The 23096-nt window shown below is 44.9% G+C and overlaps 1 protein-coding gene across 1 annotated transcript in view; it reads left to right on the top strand.

Annotated features, from left to right (window-relative positions):
• Window positions 1-23096, top strand: part of LIMK2 (LIM domain kinase 2) — a 61013-nt gene that overhangs the window by 9670 nt on the left and 28247 nt on the right. Inside the window, exon 2 of the mRNA XM_044243885.1 lies at window positions 3964-4063. Coding sequence (XP_044099820.1) covers window positions 3964-4063 — 100 coding nt within the window. The remainder of the gene's footprint in view (window positions 1-3963; window positions 4064-23096) is intronic.

Genomic DNA, 23096 nt, shown 5'->3' with positions numbered 1-23096 from the left:
CAGAGAGAGAACACAAGGAGGGGAAGTGACAGGCAGAGGGAGAGGGAGAAGCAGGCTCCTCACTGAGCAGACAGCTTGAGGTGGAGCTCAATCCCAGGACCCTGGGAGCATGACCTAAGCCAAAGGCAGTCTGGAGTTATGCCCCTAGAGCTTAGCACAGAGAAGGTGCTAAATAAGTGTTGGTGGATGGCTTTGGGTTTCTCAAGACAAGAAGGGGCAGGTTCTGGAGGGTGTGTCAATAACAAGTTATCTTAAATATCCTCATAGTGGAAAGTCCTGATCATTTTTGAATTTTGTAAATAGCCAGAAGTCATTCAGGGCCAAGATGCTGTATTGTTGAGTAAGTGGTCAAGTTAGAGACCATTCCTTTGGGTTAAAAAATAAAAATTAGAAACAAGATGTGGCTTAAAATAATGAGATTTGCTGGGGATAGAACAAAATAGTTTACAAACTGAACTAAAAACCCTTCCCTTTAAGAGTTCCAAAAACGTTTCAAACCTGTACCTCTATAACTTGGAAGATTCATTTGGACGTCTGTCTTCATTGAAAACCTTCTTATAGGGGTGCCTGGGTGGCTCAGTTCTTAAGCATCTGCCTTCGGCTCAGGTCATGATCCCAGGTTCCTGGGATCGAGTCCCAGATCGGGCTCCCTTCTCAGCAGGGGAGTCTACTGCTCCCTCTCCTTCTGCCCCTCCCCATTCCACTTGTGTTCTCTCTCACTGGCTCTGTGCACTATTTCTCTCTCTCTCTCTCAAATAAATAAATAAATAAATTTAAAAAGAAAAGAAAACCTTACAAATTTATTGCTTGTGCACTCACTATCCATAACCTAATTTGAGTAAGTCTCTCAGACTTTGTACATTTGAGTTTGTGAGGATAGTAGTGCATTCTCGGGTCACTGCCACCCAAAAAACCAAAAAGGCCCCTCTTGAGAGTCTGAGAATTTTTAGATTCATGTGGTGATGGGCATATATGTCTTACTGCTGTGGAACTGGAGGAGAGGAACTGGTGGGTCAAGGTTTTAAAGCCTTCTGCCAGCTTGTTTAAGCTGCCTGTGTCCTGACTGTCCCAGAATGCTGCTGAGCAATCTTGAAGTGCCTGGAGCTGTGCATTGTCTATTCATGACCCCTGTGCCTGTGAAACAGGGTTCAGTGACTGTCACCGTGCCTGTGGCAGTCTGGAGTTACCCAGAGAGAACAAAGCTGCATACACGGAGCATACAAGGGAGTTTTGTAACAACCTTGTCCTGCTTTCTAGGGCTGAGTCAGGTACCACAGCTTGATCTCAGCTGCCTTCTTTATTTCAAGAAGTTGGTATCTGAGCCACAGCAGGGATATTGTGTTTTGTCCTTTTTGGAGGGACATGGATTCACTCTGTGTTACTGCACATGCTAACCTTTCAGCCTACACAGCCCTTCCCCATCTTTACTCAGCCTCAGGCAAATCTTCTCCATCCTTCAAGGTTTAGCTCAAGTATTAGCTTCCCTTACAAAGACTTTCTTGACTTCGCTAAGTGGAATGAGCAGGAATCAACATGGTAGAGTGAGTGGAAAGAGCATGGACTTTAGTATGAGCTGGGCCTGAGTTGGAATGCTGATCTGCTGCTTGGCCTGACACCCCCTAGCCCTGGGTTTCAAGTCTCCCACCCCTAGAATAAATTTAATACCTGTTTCACAGGATTGTTTTGAGAATTAAATGAGGTTGGGTCTCTGAAAGCACCTGGCACAAGCCTTGGTATATAGGAAGTGTTCATTAAATGTTCTTTTCCTTCTATACCCATAACTTCTTTCTCCAAACTAAAATAGTACTTTGCTTCTAACTCTGCAATAAGATGTAAGGGAAAAATTACAATGTGGGAGAAGGATTCCTTTTCAGTGGATTTGCTTCTTGAAGATCAGAGATGATGTTATCCAGGAGTCTCCAACATAGAGCTTGGAGAGGACCCATGGGTCCAGTAAGAGGACCCATGATGTTGGTTGAATTAATGAGCTCCTGGACTCAGTGATGGAATATCTATACAACCAGGGCTTTTGAGGAATAGGAAAAGGCAATAACATGTTTAACCCAGAGAAGTTTTTCTGGATGCTGACTGGGAATAGTCATAGGAAGGCCTGACCCTGAAAAGAAAGAGACCTTGTTCATTTTATCTACTCAGAGCTATAATAAGCAAGGGCTGAAATTCTAGGAAAAGGCAGGTTTTGTTTCTGTGAAAAAAAGGAACAATCAGAACATTTCTAGAAGATGGAATGAGACTCACCTTTTTAAAAAAATTAACATATCGGGGCGCCTGCGTGGCTCAGTGGGTTAAGGCCTCTGCTTTCGGCTCGGGTCGTGATCCCGGGGTCCTGGGATCGAGCCCCGCATCGGGCTCTCTGCTCAGCGGGGAGGCTGCTTCTTCCTCTCTCTCTGCCTGCCTCTCTGCCTACTTGTGATCTCTCTCTGTCAAATAAATAAATAAAATCTTAAAAAAAAAATTAACATATAATGTATTATTTGCTTCAGGGGTACAGGTCTGTGAATCCTCAGTCTTACACAGTTCACAGCACTCACCATAGCACATACCCTCCCCAATGTCCATAACCCAGCCACCCTATCCCTTTCCCCCACCCCACAGAAACCCTCAGTTTGTTGCATGAGATTAAGAGTCTGTTATGGTTTGTCTCCCTCTCTGGTCCCATCTTGTTGGTTTTTTTCACCCTCCCTTCCCCCCATGACACCCCACCCTGCCTCTCAAACTCAAATTCCTCATATCAGAGAGATCATATGGTAATTGTCTTTCTCTGATTGACTTATTTCACTTAGCATAATATCTTCTAGTTCCTTCCACATCGTTGTAAATGGCAAGATTTCATCTTTTTTTTTTTTAAAGATTTATTTATTTATTTGACAGAGATCACGAGTAGACAGAGAGGCAGGCGCAGAGAGAGAGAGAGAAAGAGAGAAGCAGCCTCCCTGCTGAGCAGAGGCCCCCCCCCCCATGCGGGACTCGATCCCAGGACTCCGAGATCATGACCTGAGCTGAAGGCAGCGGCTTAACCCACTGAGCCACCCGGCGGCCAAGATTTCATCTTTTTTTTTTTTTTCCAATTTATTTATTTTCAGAAAAACAGTATTCATTATTTTTTCACCACACCCAGTGCTCCATGCAAGCCGTGCCCTCTATAATACCCACCACCTGGTACCCCAACCTCCCACCCCCCCGCACTTCAAACCCCTCAGATTGTTTTTCAGAGTCCATAGTCTCTCATGGTTCACCTCCCCTTCCAATTTACCCAAGATTTCATCTTTTGATGGCTGCATAGTATTCCTGTGTGTGTGTGTGTGTGTGTGTGTGTGTGTACACCACATTTTCTTTAACTGTTCAACTGTTGGTGGACATCTAGGTTCTTTCCATAGTTTGGCTATTGTGGACATTGCTGCTATAAACATTCAGGTGCACATGCCCCTTCGGATCACTACATTTGTATCTTTAGGGTAAATACCCAGTAGTGCGATTGCTGGGTCGTAAGGTAGCTCTATTTTCAGCTTTTTGAGGGACCTCCATGCTGTTTTCCAGAGTGGCTATACCAGCTTGCATTCCCACCAACAGTGTAAAAAGGTCCCCCTTTCTCTGCATCCTTGCCAGCATCTGTCATTTCCTGACTTGTTAATTTTAGCTTTTCTGACTGGTGTGAGGTAGCATCTCACTGTGGTTTTGATTTCTATTTCCCTGATGCTAAGTTATGTTGAGCGCTTTTTCATGTGACTCAGCTTTTAAGGCCATGAATTCCTGTCCCTGGGGAGATGAGCAGGCTGGATAAGTGCTTCCCAGAGAACTTGTGGAGGGGGGAATTATGCATTTATCAGAGCACTGGCCAGCCCTTTCATTGTAAGTCCATTAACTCAGTCTTACTCTGCATGATAAGAATCCCGTCCTGTACCTCCTGCTACTTTGGGCCTCTAAACTCCCTGGTTTTGTGTGCAGGTGAAGATACCTGGAAGTGTCGGGGCTGTGGGGACCATGTCTCTCCAAGCCAGAGGCGGTACAGGACTGTCAACGAAGCCTGGCACAGCTCTTGCTTCCGGTAAGTGGGTCTGTTCTCCTGTCTTTGCCAGTGTACTACAGGCCAGCCACTATTTCATGTTCTGGAAAAGACAAAAACACGTTTCTGACTTGAGAGTTCCCATTTTGGTGTGGGTTGAGGGGAGAGGGAGGAACGTGCTAAGGAAGAGCATGTGAGCAAATGTCTGGTGTGAAAGTGAAAAAGTCACAAATGGGCTGGGTACAGCTAGAAGTAGGGTGAAGTGGTGGGAACAGCCTCACCAAGGTGTCCCAGCACCACCCTCACTTTACAGATGAGGAAACTGAGACCCAGAAAGAATGAGTCTCCCACAGCTACCCTACTCATTATGCAGGTGCCTCAAGGGTTGTTTTTAGTGCAGTTGGCAGAGTCAGCCCTCCACTGCAGGATGCCTCCCTACTTTCCTGCTTTTTGTTATTTAATTTTATTTTAGCTCTTAGATTATTGTTTGAAGGCAGCTCTGTTTCTTAAATATAACAACAAAGACTTTAAAGTTGGATTTGTTCCTGTTGTCTGAGACTCTGTTTTCTCATCAGGAAAACACGGACGTTAAAAATTTATCTCATAGACTTGTTGAGATCGAATGAAATCATATATGCCAAGGGCCCAGCTCATGGTAGGCACCCACTGAATGGTTATTTCTTTCTCCTGTGAGACTGGAATCTTCAAGAGTGGGAGCCTGTCTGCATTCTCCAGAACATAAAACAGTGCCTGGCCTACAGTCATTCCACACTGGAGGCTGGGTGGGCATGTGTGCCCCCGTGGTCTGAAGTGGTAGGGCTGTTGCTCATATCTTTAGAATGGGACAGACTGTAGACAGGCACCAAGTGCTGTAGATTCCAGCTCCCACACACAGCTCATGTTACAAAGCATCCTCCATGCTGATATCAAGTAATGTAATTGACCTTTAAGCACTTGCCTCCACCCAGGAACCGTGTGGGGGGTTTGGCCTGGAGAGCTCTGGCCTCTGGAAGAGTTGGAGAGGAACTGCATTTTTCTGCCCTTTCAGCTCAAACTCTGGGCTCTCCAGTCTTCTCTGTGGATCTAATTGCTTTGATTCTTCCTTTTACCCTCAGGGAAGTTGATTCTTAGTAAGAGCTGGAGCAAAAATGTCAGAAATATAAGGGACCAACAGATAAAGCCTTTGACTTGCCCTTTCATTTAGAGCTGAAGCGAATCCTAATGAGTTTCTAGGCCAGGGCTCACCTTGGCACCTAACCCATATAGTCATATTTATTCCTGCTCTTTTCCTATTTGTGTTAACATTTTCTTTTTCTTTTCTTTCTTTCTATTTATTTATTTATTTAAGAGAATGGGAGAGACGGGAGGGTCAGTGGGAGAAGCAGACTCCCTGCTGAGCAGGGAGCTGGGGACTCCAGGATCATAATCTGAGCGGAAGGCAGTCGCTTAACCAGCTGAGCCACCCAGGCGCCCTATGTTAATATTTTCTATCCAAAATAACCAGAATAGGATAGAGCAAGTTAATTTTGGGGATTTCTGGATTCTCTGAACACTAAAGAAATTCAGAACCAGAAGGGACCATCTTTTGTGTGATATAACCCTTCATATCACAGTTGAGAGGCCTGAAACCAACAAGACAAAAAGAGTTACAAATACAGGTCGTGGATGACCAGAGTTGACCTTAGAACTGAAGTCAGGGCGCCTGGGTGGCTTAGTTGTTAAGCATCTGCCTTCAGCTCAGGTCCTGATAGATCAGGTCCTGGGATTGAGCCTGCATCGGGCTCCCTGCTCAGTGGGGAGCCTGCTTCTCCCTCTCCCGCTCTCCCTGCTTGTGTTCCCTCTCTGTCTCTCACTGTCAAATAAATAAATAAAATCTTTTTTAAAAAAAGAAAAAAGAACTGAAGTCTTAGGTCCAATTAGATGCTAGTTTGTTAGGGAATGTGTGTGTGTGTGTGTCAGAGTGGGGGGTAGAGAGAAAAACATATACGCACATACATGTTCAGAAAAAAGTAAGGTACGTGATACTGGTGGATGAGTGCAGGTTCTGGAATGAGACTGTCTGGTTTCAAATCCTGGCTTTGCAATTAATTAACTGTCCTTGGGTGACTGCCCTGAGCATTCGGCACCTCATCTATAAAATGGAGATACGTACTCATCCCACAGGCTGTCAGGGAGGATTAAATGTGATAATCTATATAAAGTGCTCAGCATAGCATCTGACACATAGAACTCCCATAATATTCAGTAGCTGTCACTTTATATTATATTTTGAGTGTGTCTGTGTACACCTACGTGCATGCATTTATTTCTCTTATTACATACCCATTGGTCTTCTAATGTGGAGCCTCAGAGATTAAGGTTAACTTTGAACTACCCTGGCACAGTTACACCAAAGATCATGCCTGTGGGGAAGTAGAGCATCTGGGGTAGGTCTCCTAGTTACATCTTTGTCTCAAGGACAGGGTCTCTCTAATCCAGCTCTATTGAAGGAGCGCATTTCCTGACTCCTGAGCTTTCCCACAAAAACTGGATGACATGAAGTCCTCAAACAGAGCCTGGTAATTTGCCCTGGGGAGACAGGCTGCTTTGGAGCCAAATGACTTTTGCCCAGATTGGAGAAAGATCTACAGGGCTGGGAACAACTGTATCTGACCCCAGAAATAACCTGGTTATAAGGATCATGAGGCATCAGCTGAATGTCTTTTAAATTCTCTGATAAATTCAGTGTCTAGGCACAGTGTCTAGGACCTTCTTCCCTGCATGGTACCCAAAGAAATTCATTTTTCATGTCTCCCTTCCAGCCTCGCTCTTACGCAGTTGAGTTAGTTACAATAAAGGAAATGACTTTTCTTTTCCCCTTCCCCCACACCTTTGTTTTTCTAGTTACAGGGCGGAGCTGGGTATTAATGGAGAAATTGCTGGGGTTTGGCCCAAACTCTCCTCCCTTCACCTTCTCCTTATATTACCCCATCCCTCTCATTCGTAGCCAGTCCATAATTCTGCCTCTGATAAGCTTCCGCCAGATTCTCAGGTGCCTGGGACAATAGGAAGTCACTGAAGGCTGGAACCTGGGACTGTACAGCAGAGGCCAGCTGACAACCTCCTGGAAGTAGCGTAGTCTGGTGCAGTTGGGCACCTGGCCAGGATCCTTCTGATCCTGTATGCTTGTCTGAGTAGCCTTCCTGCCTCTTCTCCACAGCCTTCCCAACAGGCCTATTTGGACTCTTAAGTACCTCTGGCCTGAGCAGTGCCACTGGTTCTAGAATTGGGGCCATTCTCTCGGAAGCTCTCTGGAACTGGTTTTCCTCTCCATGAAGGAGACCAGGAAGGCAACCAAACTGCATATTCTTTGTAGCTGAGGTTAAAGTATAGAGCTGGCATGTATTTAATGGTGACTTGGCATGTCGGAAAACCAAAGAAACTTGACAAGCTTTCTGATGATTGTCTAACCCTCATCAAAAGCGCTTAGCCAACGAGGAGGGGTTGTGGAAAAAGGGAAAACTGCCTCTATTAATTCATCTTTATCACCCTTACCTGAGACTCTCTGGCTTGACCTGGTTCCTAAGGACATTATCAGAGGGAAAATACTGAAGTATTTTCCATACTTAAGTCTCCTGGGAACATTTCAGGCCTCTTTTCATAGGATCATGAGCACAGACTCTTTGAGCTTTCTCTTTTTGAGAAGTGATTTCTAATGCCTATGCTCTGGAAAAGGAATAATACAAATATAAAGCTGTCGTCATTTTATCGGGCAACAGACCATTTCTGCTAAATTTGTGACTTCAGGATAGGTGAAAATGAGCAGCCAGAGACTGTGGTGTGATGGGTTGGTCACAATAGGATAGCTTCTGTGATGCTGAAAGCCATGCTCATTTTCTTAACCCGCACCCCAACCTCAGCAAGCATAGTACATCATAATTATAGTAAGGCTACCGTTTATTGAGTGTTTACTGTGTACCAGACACTGTCCTAAGCATTTCACATTTGTATCATCTAACTTAATTCTTTTTTTTTTTTTAAGATTTATTTCAGAGAGAGAGAGATAGCGGTGGTGGGGGAGGGTGGCAGAAGGAGAGGGAGAGGGAGAAGCTCAGCAGGGAACCTGATGTGGGGCACCATCTCACAACTTATGAGATCATGACCTGAACCAAAACCAAGAGTCAGATACTTAACCAACTGAGCCACCCAGGCGCCCCATCTAACTTAGTTTTATGTTGTTGTTGTTTTTTAAAGATTTTTTTAATTTATGTATTTGACCGACGGAGATCACAAGTAGGCAGAGAGGCAGGCAGAGAGAGAGGGGGAAGCAGGCTCCCCGCTGAGCAGAGAGCCCCATGCGGGGCTGGATCCCGGACCCTGAGATCATGACCTGAGCCAAAGGCAGGGGCTTTAACCCACTGAGCCACCCAGGCACCTCATAACTTAATTCTTATAACAATGTAATAACTATAGTACTGGTCATACCTATTTTACAAATAGAGAAATGAAGTTTACTTGCTCACAGTCACAGAGCTAGTAAGTAGCATAGCTGAGATTTGAATCCAGGCATTCTAATTCCTTGCTTATAAGAGTCTCTGCATTCCTGAATACGGTCATGTCATTTAACCTCCGTGAAGCTCAGTTTCCTCTTTTGTAGCTTCAGAATAAAATACACTCACCCTGCCTGTCAAACACCGGTGGTGTCAGATAACACTGAAGGGTATTGGTTCAAAAGCTTTATGAACTCTCAAGTGTCAAATAAACGTGCTGTTAGGTTTCTCCTGGGTCCCTGGCTCCTGGCATGGGAGTTCATGGAGCAACCCTGCCCTCTGCTGTTGTAATTTTGTTGTTGCTCCTGCATTTATGGACCCAAGCCTTTGATTTTAGCTTGCTTATTTGTCTAGTTTATCTCTAAGGAAACAGCCAGCCAGCAACTCATTAAGGCTGGCAGTTAAACAGGGCACTGGGGCGTGCCTGACAGAGGACAAACACCTGGGCCTTCCTCTGCCCACATGAGGGAGTCCAGCATGAACACAGAGTGGGACTCCTAGCATATAGCAGCAGTATGTGACCTTCAACATTCCTTAATACTGCTCTCTTCCTTGGGAAGAGAGAACGAAGATCCCAAAGAAGCCCTACAGCTACTGTCTGGGGCAGAGATGAAGAGGAGTAGAGTGGAGCCAGGGATGGATGACAGACATTTATTAAGCATTGTATTGGGAGTTTTACTTAGATTATCTGATTCAACCTTTACAATAACCCTACAACCCCATTTTACACAAAACAAGGTCCAGAAAGGTAGAACTTGCTCAGGGTCTCACACATTTGAACTCAGGTCTCCCTGGCTCTGAAGAGGGTCCTCTTAGCACTGGGACGCCCCAGAAGGAATAGTAGACTTGGAATCAGAGAAGCTGGATTTGAATCTTAGCTGAGCCAGGCTGGCGGTGTAACTGTGGGCAAGTTCCTTTGTCATTGTGAGCTTTAGTTTCTCATCTATAAGATGTGGTAAAAGTAGGGTTACCTGGGTGGCTTAGTCGGTTAAGTGTTTGCCTTTGGCTTAGGTCATGCTCCCAAGGTCCTGGGATCGAGTTCCATAGGGGGCTCTCTGCTCATCGGAGAGCCTGCTTCTCCCTTTCCCTCTGCCTGCCACTCCCCCTGCTTGTACTCTCTCTGTCTCTGTCAAATAAATAAATAAATCAAAAATTTTTTAAAGTTAAAAAAAAAGATGTGGTAAAGGTAATCCACCTCATGAAGAAGTTGTGAGGATCAAAGAGGTGATGGATAAGTAAGCACTCTGAAAACTGGAGGATGGTATGTTGTAAAGGGTTAGCAGCAAGCCGCACATGGCAACTTTGGGCTGCTTACATTTGCAGTTCACTTATAATTTTGAGCATCATTTGCTATATTAAGTTACCAAATTAGATGATGTTGGAGATACAGATTTAACATAGTGGCCTCCTCTCATAACTGACTCCCTCAGACAGCCAAACAGGTCATAATATGGAGCATTTCTAATAATGGGCTCTAGTCTGGCTTCCATTCTCATTCCCCTGAAACAGCGTTCCCTTGGTAAGTTTCCAGGGGACAGTCACATTGGTCCATTCATTGGCTGCTGTTCAGGCTTCATATTATATGACCTCCCAAATTGCACTAGAGGTTGTAGAGACAAGTAAACGAGTTTGGAGTCAGCCTCCTTGGTTTTTCGTCCTAGTTTATCTTGAGTCAGCTGACTTTGAGTTTCTTTGCCAGTTTTCTCACCTAGAAAAGGGGAAGAGAAATGCTTCCTGCCTCAAAAGGTTGTGCTGATTAAATTTGATCATGTATTCAAAGCCCTTCACACAGTACCTGGCCATATTGGGATTTAATAGATGTTAGCATTTATTATTATTGTCTTTGTCACTCTTGAAACTCTTGGCCTCCATGAAATTCCATACTGTCCTGGTTTCCACCCCCATGCACATTCTTCTGGTCATTCCAGTTTGCTTATCCTCTATCTGGCTTTGAAATATTACTGTTTTTCCAGGCACATTCTGTTTCTCCCCAGGCAATCTCACTCACACCTATGGCTTCTGTTGTCCTCCACACTCTGATGACCCCGAAATTCATATCTGAATTTCGTTCAGAACCGTTTTGGTCTGAACCGTTCCACTGGGCTCTAGTCTTGTTTGTCTTGCTGTCAACTTCCCCTGCCCATTTGAGTGTCTTCCAGACATCTCAGACACAGCTAGACTTTTAATCTCCTCCCAAAACTGGCTTCTCTTCAATATAACCCATCCTGTTTAATGGCACAACCATCCATCCCTCTGCCTAAGTCAGAACCTGGAAGTGCTTCTTGATAGCTCTTCTCTCTTACCCATATCCACACCTGTCAGTTTTTTTGTCCACATTTTATATATATATATGTTTATATTTAAGATTATTTATTTATTTGACAGAGATCACAAGCAGGCAGAGAGGCTGGTGGGGGGGGTGGGAAGCAGGCTTCCCACTGAGCAGAGAGCCCGATTTGGGGCTCGATCTCAATCCCAGGACCCTGGGATCATGACCCAAGCTGAAGGCAGAGGCCTTAACCCACTGAGCCACCCAGGCACCCCTCCAGATTATATTTTGAATGCGTCCATGTCTTTCCATTTCTCCTACCACCACCCTGTTCAGGCTACCATCATGTCTCACCTGGATAATTGCAATAGCCTTCTAACTGTGCAATCACTCACACTACACAATCCATTCTCCACAAAGTGGCCAGAGTGAATGACTTTTAAAAAAAATCCGTTTTTTTCATACTGCTTTCTCCCCATCCTTATATATCTCCAAGACTTGGTAGCACTCTTGGATAAAGACCAGTCCTTAATGTGGCCTACAAAGCCCCTTGTGGTCTGGCCTCCCCCTACAACTTCCTGCTCTCTCTATTCCAGTCTCACTGCTTTTCTTCACAGGGCCCAGAATACACTCTGCTTCCTTCTGACAGGCCCTTGTTCCTGCTTTTCTCTCTGTGTGGAATGCCCTCACTCCCTTTTGGCCTAATTAACTCCTCCTCAACCTTCAGATCTTTACTTGGATGTCTCAGGGAGATAGTAATAGAATAGGTCATGGTCCCTCTTCTGTGCTTTCACAGACCTTCCGTTTGAAGCTTTTTTTGTGGTTTTAACTTTACATTTATTCATTTGGTCATCTCCTTAATGATATCCTGAGACCTCTAATATTCTATAAGTGTAACCTAGTCATGGACCATGAGACATTTTGCCCCCCATTGTGTCACCACTGAGCATATCATTGGTATGGGGGAGATATTTGTCATATGAATTGCCAGAGGTGGCCAAGAGATATGGTGTAAGTGAGGCTTTTCCCTGCCCTTCTCCATATCCTTCCCTTAGCAGCCACTGTGGCTGCAGTTACTGTAAGTGGCAGAGAGGAGTAGGTTCCAGAGATTGGATTGTTTTGGAAAATTGCCTGCAAGTGTCCAGGCGAGAAGTTAAAGCTTTGTCTTCTTCCCCTAAAGGAGATAAGGATGACCCAGAGTGATACTTCTCTGTAGGTACCGGCCAGACAGGAACAAACACTGGAGAGAAAAGCAGTAGAGGGAAGAATGAGTTCAACTACTGTAGATGAAACAAATTTGAATTGAAAACAAATTTCTTAAGTAAGTTTGTTTGTTTAGTGGGGGAGAGAGGGATAGAGAGAGAGAATCTTATGCAGTCTCTATACTCAACGCAGAGCCCAACACGGGGCTTAATCCCACAACCCTGAGATTATGACCTGAGCCCAAATCAAGAGCCATATGCTTACCTGACTGAGCCATCCAGGTGCCACTATATTTTAATTTACTAGGGAGAGAGAGAGAATGAGGAAAGTGCATGGTGGGAGGAGGGGCAGATGGAGAGAGAGTCTTAAGCAGACTCCATGGTGAGCATGGAGCCCAACATGAGGCTCAGTCTCAGGACCCCAATATCAGAACCTGAGCTGAAACCAAATCAGACATTTAAATTACTGTGCCACCCCGGTACCCCCATTTATTTGTTTTTTAATATTTTATTTATTTATTTATTTAAAGTATTTTATTTATTGGAATGAGAGAAAGCATGAGCAGTGGGGAGGAACAGAGATAGAGAGAGAAGCGGACTCCACAAAGCAGGGAGCCTGATGTGGGGCTTTTCCCAGGACCCCAAGATTATGACCTGAGCGAAGGCAGACACTTAACTAACTGAGCCACCCAGGTGCCCCTGTTTTTTATATATTTTAGAAATCTTTGAAGGATATCATTAGCTAAAGATATACATAAGTAGAGTGTGGAAAAAATGGAATACTTACAAAGTATCTTTTACTTATGGGTAATTTTTGGTAGGGAGTGGGTTAATAGGTTGGTGATTCTCCAAGAAGTTAGAAATGAAATTTGTCCTCTGGAGGTTAAATACTTAGAGCTACATGTAATAGGAGTGTCATGTGGTCGTTAAGAGCACAGACTCTAGAACCAGATTGCTTGGGTTCAGTTCCTGATTCTGTCATATTTATTAGTTGTACACGCTGGACAAGCTACTTACCCTTCTGTGCTTCATTTCTTCATCTATCTTATTTTAAGATTTTATTTATTTATTCAGCAAAAAGAGAGAGACACCGAGAGAGGGAACAGAAGCAGGGGGAGTGGGAGAAGGAGAAGCAAGCTTCCCGCTGAGCAGGGAGCCTGACGCGGGGCTCAATCCCAGGACACGGGGAACATGACCTGAGCCAAAGGCAGCTGCTTAACTACTGAGTCACCCATGTGCCCAAATTTCTTCATTTATAATATGGAGATACTAACCTTTTGCCTAGTTCCTAATGTTATCATGGAGGGGTAAATGAAGGAAGTCCTGTGTAGTATTGGGTAGGAATAGGGCCTCACAAGGAGTAAGCACTCATGAGTGTTAGCCATTTTCTAGCTACTAGGGAGCCACATGTCTCTCAGAACTGAATAATATGTGAATCAGTGATTGTTAAGTATCTGAAGAAGTAATGCTATTTTTTCCATTAAAAATTGTTGAGGGCGCCTGGGTGGCTCAGTTGGTTAAGCCTCTGCCTTTGGCTAGGGTCATGATCCTGGGGTCCTGGGATCAAGTCCCACATTGGAATCCCAGCTCAGCGGGGAGCCTGCGTCTCCCTCTCTCTCTGCCCCTCCCCCTGCTCGTGCTCTCTCTCTTACGATCTGTCTCAAATAAATAAATAAATAAATAATGTTTTTTAAAAATGAGTTAAAATCCAGTGAAGTATTGAGTGACCAGATAAAAATATTGAATCTGGATTTGGTCACCAGAAGGGGGTTCTTTAGTGTAAACAGGGTTGGTTGGGCTGACTCACTAGTGCCAGAATGAAATTTCCCTCTGTGGCTGCTCATGTCCCTTTAAGTCCATGCTCATAGAACAACCTTCTGATGCCTAATTCAGCTTCTTGCACTTCTTGATAACGGGAAGGGTCTGGAGGTGGTAACTGTAAGATGATATAGGTGTTCTAATTTCAATTAGAATTCATAAATGGACCATGGAATTGATAAATGGTTAGAGCCATCCTAGAATGTCTTCACCTCTCTGGGTACCTGTTTCTGGACCTCAGAGGCCAAAAATGAGGCCTGAATTAGGGTCATTCACCAAGGTAATGCTAGCCTTGGAAAGGTCCCTGGGTGATCAGCCAGTCAACCTTTTTCTGACCACAACCCTTCCCTGTGTCTTCAGTATTGGCCTACTGTTGTGGAATTTTTTTTTTTTTAACCTAAATACTTCCTTTTACAGAGGAAGAAATTGAAGCCCAGAAAGGTTTAATGGCTTGCCTCAGATCACATAGCAAGTCTATTTTTAGCCAGGTCAAGTTATCAGGTCTTCTCTTTCAGGCCAGGGTTCTTTTCCTGGCATCACCTGGAGATTTATTAAGGTATCCAAAGCATTTATTTTCCAGTGCAGCCAGGAGAAGAATGTCTATGTAAACACAGTTTTGGACACTGAATGTTGGACATTAAGTTGTATCACAGAGCAGCAGTAGATGATTATCTATAAGGGGTCACAACCTCATTCTTAAGTGCTTGTAGCCCACAAATTTCAGCTGATAAAATGACCAGCTCAGTCTCTACTGTTGCCTGAGGATGAAGCCATAGTTTGCTGTTTGTGAACACTAACTGGCCAGCAACTTCAAGTGGGCATATCTGCAGCCAGTGTAGACTTGAGGCATTCAAGGAGACAAACTGACCACTAAAGACCAGCACTGTCTTTGGTGTTTTAGGCTTTATGTTCCATTTATTGTGAACCTCTGGTTGCTTCAACACCTCTGATAACTCTTCACTGCCTGTGGGTGACTCTTTCACCTGACAGACCTACGTCTTAGTGATCTGCCCTAGGCCTCTCCCACCATCCCAGCCTCCCCTCTGATCACCTTTCACATGTGCCCTGCTCTGCAGCTTAGGAGCCATACTGTGTTACGCCTCAGTGCATTTGCACATGTTGTTCCAGCAGGCTGGAATACCTCTTGTCTGCCTGGTAATCAGCCTTTAGATTCAACTGATACATCTTATCCCCTGTGGAAGAGCCTCACCAAATCCACCCTGAACCTTCCCCACCAAACAGAGAGGCCTTTCTCCTTTGTTATTCTCATACCTCTGTTATAGTTCTGTTGGTATTTATTTGCACATCTAACATCACTTCAGGTCTGGAGCCATATCTAGTTCATCTTTGTATCCCAGAGCTTAGCAGAGGGCCCAGAGCGTAGTGGGTACTCAGTGTTTGTTAGGCAAATGATGTTTTTGTCAAATGACCACCTTTCTCTTTGGACATATGGATGAGCCCTTTCGGTATGCATCATCACCATCTCTTTGCTCTGCAATTTTCACCTAAGCAAGAGCTTTCCTTCTGAAGTGAGAGTATGGAGACATAGGCAGACCTCTGCCTATAAATGTCATTACAAAGCCTAAAACCATCAAAGCTCAAGGGATGGCATGGCTTCTGTACTGTGGCAGCTAATTTGCCTTGTATTTTTCCCCCAAAGGCTAATAGAATCCCTATTCCCTTGGGCAGTACTGGAGGGGTGCTAACAAATGCTCTTTCTCCACATTCATCACTATTACCAGGAAAAACTTCCCAAGTACCTCAAACCAGATTTGAGGACAGTTTTCTTCTCTCTCTCAGTCATCTTCTGTTCATACCTTCCTGAGACTGCTCTGTAGTGATCCTGCTTAGATCGGAGGGTGCTCGACTGGGCCCCCCTCAATAGTACTGACTCTTACAGTGGCATCAGCTGTTTCTGAAATTGGCTGATGTCAGCCCTTGTGTTTTGTTTCAGTTCCAAAGGTGGCCTTGCATGAGATGACCCTATATGCTGGAGCCATCTTTTCCCACCGTACCCTGAATACCACTATAATGTCACTGAAAAAAAAAAAGAGAGGCAGCTACTGTGGAGTTACAAATGAGTAAGAACAATACCAGGAAGGTGAAAGTCTGCAGTGAGCCAAGGCTTTACAAAATGTCAGCCTCCAAACATTTGTTTTTTAAGCTCAGTCCATAATAAGAAGGTGAACAACCTATCTGAATTGTTTCCTCATTTATAGCCAGGGGTAATAATGATCTATCCTGCTTGCCTCTCAAGGTTACTGTGAGAGAAGAATGAAATCAAATGGAAGAGCCCATAGGAAAGAGTAAAGTAGTGGATTCAGTCTTCACTGTGCATCAGAAACACTGGGTCTTGTTTAAAATGTGGATTCTTGGGCTCAGTCTAAGCAGTTCTTACTATAGGCTTTGGTAAGGCTTTGGAGTCTTCACTGTCAACAAATTGCCCCCAGGAGTCTGATGCTGCTATTCTCTCAACTACATTTCAGAAATAGCCTGCAAATCAAATAGCAAGTGTGAAATAGTAATTTGAGGCAACTTTACTGTCTTGGATCTGGAATCCAAGGACTTGGGTTAAATCCCAGCTCTGCCAATTCCTAGACCCATGACCTCAAATCACAGCCTTCTCTGTGAACTTAGTTCTTCATATGTAAAAAGGAGATGGCAACCTCAACTTCACAAAGTTTTGAGAATTAAATGAAAGCATATATGAGCAAGCCTATCTCAGTGCCTAACTCATGGAACTTAGTCAGTGTTTTGCACAGTGTCCACAACTTCTGGAATGTGGTGTCATGTTAACAAACACCCAGCAAAAGATAATCCTTGGCATCCGTCTTAAGTGTCATGGAAATCTGGATAGAACCTTAGAGATTTAGTACAGTCCTTTGATTTACAGCTCATCAACTTGAAACTAGGAAGGGAGGATGGGAAGCCCAAGATGCATGAGGGTACCCAATCACATTAAATGTGTTTAGTTTTTAGACAGAAAATTATTTCCCACTATTCTGAAAAAAAAAAAAAAGAAAGAAAGAAAAAGAAAAATCTCTGTGACATAGTAGCGGAACCACTATTTGTAACTTTTTGGAGAAACCTGGTAGAATGGGCACAGTACCCAAGTATAATGATTATTTGATCCACACCTGCCATGTACCAGGGATCTATTAAAATAAAGTGGAAATGGCTAACTGGCTCAGTCTTCAAAAAGGAGAAAAAAAGAGGTCCTGGAAAAAGCAAACTCATAATCCTTTTGACTTGACTCCCTCATCAAATCCTAATGGAATTCTGTGGAATTTTGCAGATGATAAACTAGGTGGACAGGAGCACTTAGAAAAGAGCCGATCACTAGGATTCAGCAGTAGTGAATAAGTCATGACTTCATGTTTTCGCTGGGTTGAAAGTCATGAGATCCTCTCTTGATTGCCACAAGGCTTTTGTTAAACTCTTTCATGACAGTAAGAATATGGGCAGGAGACCTAGAAAAATCAGATGCAGGAATTCAACACACCCAGCAGTTTGGGGCTCTATACTGGAGAGATGGGATTCCTAAACACCTTGCTAGGTAGGGCTCATGTTGAGGAAAAGGCATGGGATTTGAGGTCAGCAGGCAGCTTTTTTTTTTTTTTTTAAAGATTTTATTTTATTTATCTGACAAAGAGAGATCACAAGTAGGCAGAGAGGCAGGCAGAGAGAGAGAGGAGGAAGCAGGCTCCCTGCCAAGCAGAGAGCCCGATGTGGGACTCGATCCCAGGACCCTGAGATCATGACCCGAGCCGAAGGCAGCGGCTTAACCCACTGAGCCACCCAGGTGCCCCAGCAGGCAGCTTTTAATCTCAGTCTTGCACTTCCCAGCAGTATCCTTGGATGGATCACCTAACATCTCTGGGCTTCCCTTACCCGTCTGTGCTATAGGTAGTCCTCATGAGGCTGTTTAGATGGTGAGTATAAAAACCCTCTGTAAACTGAAAATGCATTATAAACATTAGTTAGCATTGTCATTCTTTACTACTGTAGTTGCTCATAAGGGGGTTCCTGAGTCATATGTTTCGTAGTGGCCATCTCTGGATGCAGGGTAAGCCTGGTATGGGCCTCGTGTAGTTTGACCTGACACTAGGCAGAAACAGGCTCAGAGCCCTTCCTGCGTGTGGTGCTTAGGGACACATGATGGGAACTTTTCCCAGAGGAGATTGAGTGCTCTGGTGAAGTTAGACATGGAAAAAGGAGGAGACAGCCACCAGCCTGAAGATGGAGGAGACTTTGGGAGGAGCTAAGACAGCAAAGGCTTGGGCAAACCTATGTCACTAGGTCAGGAAGTGGAATGGGGCAGGAGGTGGCCAGAGCCATGACCCTGCTGGTGAAGCTGAAGAAAGAACCCAGGAGGGGCGCCTGGGTGGCTCAGTCAGTAAAGTGTCTGACTCTTGATTTCAGCTCAGGGCATGATCTCAGGGTTGTGGGATCAGGCTTCTTATCAGTGGGGAGTCTGGTTCTCTCCCTCTTCTTCTCCCTCTCCCCCTCCCCCACACTCTTGTGCATGTACTCCCTCTCTCTCTCTTTCTCAAATAAATAAATAAATAAATCTTTTTTAAAAAAAAGAAAAAGAAATATCCCCAGGAGTCTTCAGTGCAGTGCACCCAGGCAGGCTTTGTCTTTGGACAAGAGCACTAGGAAAAAAGTGTAAGGAGGTGTTTGTTCTAAATCTTGGGACTTCTTTTAGTTGTTATCCATTTATCTTTTTTTTTTTTTTTAAGATTTTTTTTATTTATTTATTTGACAGGGAGAGAGAGACAGTGAGAGAGGGAGCACAAGCAGGGGGAGTTGGGGAGAGAGAAGCAGGCTTCCTACTGAGCAGGGAGCCTAATGCAGGACTGGACCCCATGACCCCTGGACCATGATCCAAGCCAAAGGCAGATACTCAACGACTGAGCCAGGCACCCCTCCACTTATCATTTTATTTATTTATTTTTTGGGGGGGGAAGATTTTATTTATTTATTTGACAGAGAGAGATCACAAGCAGGCAGAGAGGCAGGCAAAGAGAAGGAAGCAGGTTCCCCGCCGAGCAGAGAGCCCGACGCGGGGCTCAATCCCAGGGCCTGAGATCATGACCTGAGCCGAAGGCAAAGACTTTAACCCACTGAGCCACCAGGCACCCCCCACTTATCATTTTAAAAAGCAGCACTTAAGTGTAAGAAAATAATGCGCACAGTATCAAAATGGTAGAAAATCAATGCTGTTTTTATCCCTGCTTATAGATGTCTCACTACTTGAGAGGAGAAACTGATAACCAAATAGTGGGGTCTTCCAGATGTTCTTTAAGGATTGTGCACATAGAGTTTTTTGGGTTTTTTTTAAAGATTTTATTTATTTATTTGACAGACAGAGATCACAAGCAGGCAGAGAGGCAGGCAGAGAGAGAGGAGGAAGCAGCCTCCCTGCTGAGCGGAGAGCCTGATGTGGGGCTCGATCCCAGGACCCTAGGATCATGACCGGAGCTGAAGACAGAGGCTTTAACCCACTGAGCCACCCAGGCGCCCCTGCACATAGTTTTTAAATAATGGAATTATAGTGTACACTCTCTCTGACACTTGGATTTTTTATGTAACACCTTACTTCATTATTTTTAACAGCTGCATAATATTCTATAGTGTGCTTATGTAATTATATTTAGTCCACTCCTCTTTTTTTTTTTAAGATTTTCTTTATTTGACAGAGAGAGAGAGAGCACAAGCAGGGTGAGCGGGAGAGGGAGAAGAATGAGGGGCTCAATCCCAGGACCCTGAGATCATAGTCTGAGATAAAGGTAGATGCTTAACTGACTGAACCACCCAGGGTTCCCGAGCCCACTCCTATTAATAGACACACAACTGTTCCTAGTCTTTTAGTATTAAACAGTGCTGGATATGTTCTAGCTCATCTGTAGGAATATTTCTCTGGGCAAAATTTCTTTCTTTTTTAAGATTTTATTTATTTGAGAGAGAGAGAGTGCACACAAGTAGAGGCAGGGGCAGGCAGAGAGAGAAGCAGGCTTCCGGCTTAGCAGGGATGACACAAGGGGTGGGTGTAGAGAGGGGATCCCAGGACCCTGGGATCAGTGACCTGAGCAGAAGGCAGATGCTTAACTGATCCAGGCACCCCTTCTGGGCAAAATTTCTATCAGTGGAATTTCCAGGACTCCTGTTTTAGAAAGATGACTGCTATAGTCATGTTGAAAGAGAGGAGGAGGGGCACCTGGGTGGCTCAGTGGGCTAAAGCCTCTGCCTTCAGCTCAGGTCATGATCCCAGGGTCCTGGGGGATCAAGCCCCAAGTCGGGCTCTCTGCTCAGCAGGGAACCTGCTTCCCTTCCTCTCTCTCTCTGCCTGCCTCTCTGCCTACTTGTGATCTCTGTCAAATAAATTAATAATATCTTAAAAAAAAAGAGAGAGAGAGAGAGGAGAGGAGCAGAGACTGATGGTCAGAAAATGGGGGTGGCAATGCTCACCTTTCAAGGTTCAGAAGCTATAGAGTCCCCAGAAGCTCCCTTCCTTGGATGGAGTTCTCCCAACCAATAGAGGGCCCCACACAAACACAGTTTCTTGGGCTTCAGATGATCTAACCAGAGCTACCTTCTGAGGGGAGGTCCCCATGATTCATTCATTCACCACTCCTCAGCAGAGTGCTCACTTGGGTCTGCTGGCCTTGAAGGCTATTTCCTTGCATCCCATTTGGTTCTGAAGCATCAGTTTGCTGGGCTCCTCATCAGGTTTCCAACTTAAGAAATGTGCTGGAGATTAGTACTTCTCCTGCCATCTTGTCCTGTCCGTAACTGCCAGTCCAAGGATCCTTGCAGTTGCCTCCGTCATCTGTAACTGCCGAATCCTCTGCCAGATGCTGTAGGAGGGACCTAGAAGAGCAGCTTTCCACCCAGGGCCAGTATCCAAAGGCAGGAGGGGGGAGGTATAGTCTCCACTGTGACCTTTCACCTCCCAGTTCTGGTGGTTTAGGCCTTTGAAGTTCGCCTTGAGGAACCACGCACTTGGGTCTGAGCAGCCAACAGCTTATCACATCTGGTGATCAGTCCTTCAGTGGTTCCTCCTGAAGTCTGGATTTATAGAGGTCAGATGGATTCCACCTAGGAGGGGCTTCCACTCATGACGTGGGGAGACAGCTGCCCCTCTTTGAGGGGGAGTCAGTTTTCATAGCATTGAGAAGCCCTCACACTAGTTCCACACACACCCGCCCACCCACCCACTGAGTCCTTTGTAAGCAGAGTTGGGGGGAATAGAGAACGCCTGCAGCCTCCTGCTCACATTCCTAGACACCGACTCACTGCGCCCGCCGCCGCTGGAACAGCAGAGCTGTGTGAAATGTCAAGAGGAGTTATGCTCATGGGCTTCCTGGCCCCAGTCTCTTTGTGGCTTGCATTTTCTTCCATCTGCACTCTGTTCATCAGATGGAAATCAGAGGGTGCAATTAGAAGATAATTTGCTAGTTCCAGACTTAATTTGGGGCCCCCTTCTGGCCTGATCAAATTACAAGGGAACATAATAGATTTTTGGTGCGAAATAGTTGGCTCTATCACTGGGAGAAAGAGAGCTCCCAGCTTTCCAGCTGGACAGGCCTTTTGGTATCCTTTGTGTTGTTTACCCTTTCCACCCTGCCTGACCTCCTCTGCTGCTCCTGTGTGGCCCCCAGGTAGGGATCCCAATCACCTCAGAGCTGGCTCAAGACTTTAAACTTAATTTGAGACCCAAGGAAAACAGAGAGCCCTCTGGAACCTCATAGGGTTGACAAATGTTGAAGCCGGAAGCTATTTAGAGACATATAACCAAGGCCCAGACAGAGGCTGCGACTTGCTGAAGGCCACATAGCTAGCCCATAGTGATAGTAACAATAGTCCTAATGATATTAGCAGCTAACATTTATCAACCCTTAATGTGTTCCAGACTCTGTGCCAAGGGCTTACACACACTGCATTGTCGCATTCAAACCCAGACAGTCTGGCTCCCGGCCCAGACTGGGCTCCAGCATAGCGATGGTGGAGCTCAGTATAGAAACTGTGGTTCGAATCCTGGCTTGTCCTTTCACTTATACAACTGGGTAGGCTCATACAAGCAATTTAGACTCTGTACTTCAGTTCCTCCCTCTGTAAAAAGGGAGAAAGAGTTGGAGAGGAGAAGGGAGTTGGGGGAAATCGGAGGGGGAGATGAACCATGAGAGACTGTGGACTCTGAGAAATAAGCTAAGGGTTTTGGAGGAGGGGAGGGGAGTGGGAGGTTGGGTGAGCATGGTAGTGGGTATTAAGGAGGGCTTGTATTGCATGGGGCACTGGGTGTGGTGCATAAACAATGAATGTTGGAACACTGGGAAAAAAAGCAAATTAAAAAAAAATAGGGAGAAAGTATAGCACTGACTAGTGTGGATTAAAATTCATTTTTATGTGTGAGTGCTGTGAGCAGTGCTTGGTGTAGAGTGAGCGCCTGTCCAGTGCTTACTCCCTGCTGGCTGCCTCTGGGTCTGGAGTGTGGTGACTGTGTGCTAGTAGATAGATGTGGCTGAGCTCTGCACACATGCCAAAAGCTGGTCTTCAGTATTAGGGGCAGTTAGCAGAGTGGTTGAGTGCCTTGGCTACAGAGTGGAGGATGGCAAACTATAGCCCATTGCCTGGTTTTGTTTGGCCTGTGATTTTTACATTTTTTAATGACGGCGGGAGGGGAGAAAAAGAATGTTTCATGGCACATGAAAATTCCATGAAATTCAATTTTCATTGTCCACAAATAAAGGCTTATTGGAAAATAGCCATGTCCATTTGTTTATATTTTATATATGGCCACTTCCACACTGCACTGACAGATTCTGTATTTGTGTAGGCCTGCAAAGCCTAAAATATTTGTCTCTGGCCCTTTAGGGGAAAAGTGTCTTGACCCCTGATCTACAATCACACTGACTAGGTTTGAAACCCGGCTGTACCACTTATTAGCTCTTTGTCTTCAGGTTATTGATATAACCCTTCCAAACCTCAGTTTCCTCATCTGTTAAGTGGGGATGATAATATCTACCCCGTATATTAGCAGTTTAAGTATGATAGATAACAAGTGGAGAGCACTTAACACAGAGCCTGGAACATACTAAGTGTTTAATAAATGGTATCTTATAACAGAGTTTAAACACAGTCTCTCTTATCACATTCATTGTTACCTGTGTGCCCAATCAATAGAGCAATGGGGAAAGGTTCCCTTGTAACCCAGCCACCACCTTTGCCATAGATTTTCCTGTCATGGTGACAGG

The sequence above is a fragment of the Neovison vison genome, chromosome 3 (assembly GCF_020171115.1).
Source record: "Neovison vison isolate M4711 chromosome 3, ASM_NN_V1, whole genome shotgun sequence".
NCBI lineage: Eukaryota > Metazoa > Chordata > Mammalia > Carnivora > Mustelidae > Neogale > Neogale vison.
The sequence above is the reverse complement of the archived record's forward strand: the minus strand, read 5'-3'. Positions and strand labels throughout refer to the sequence as shown.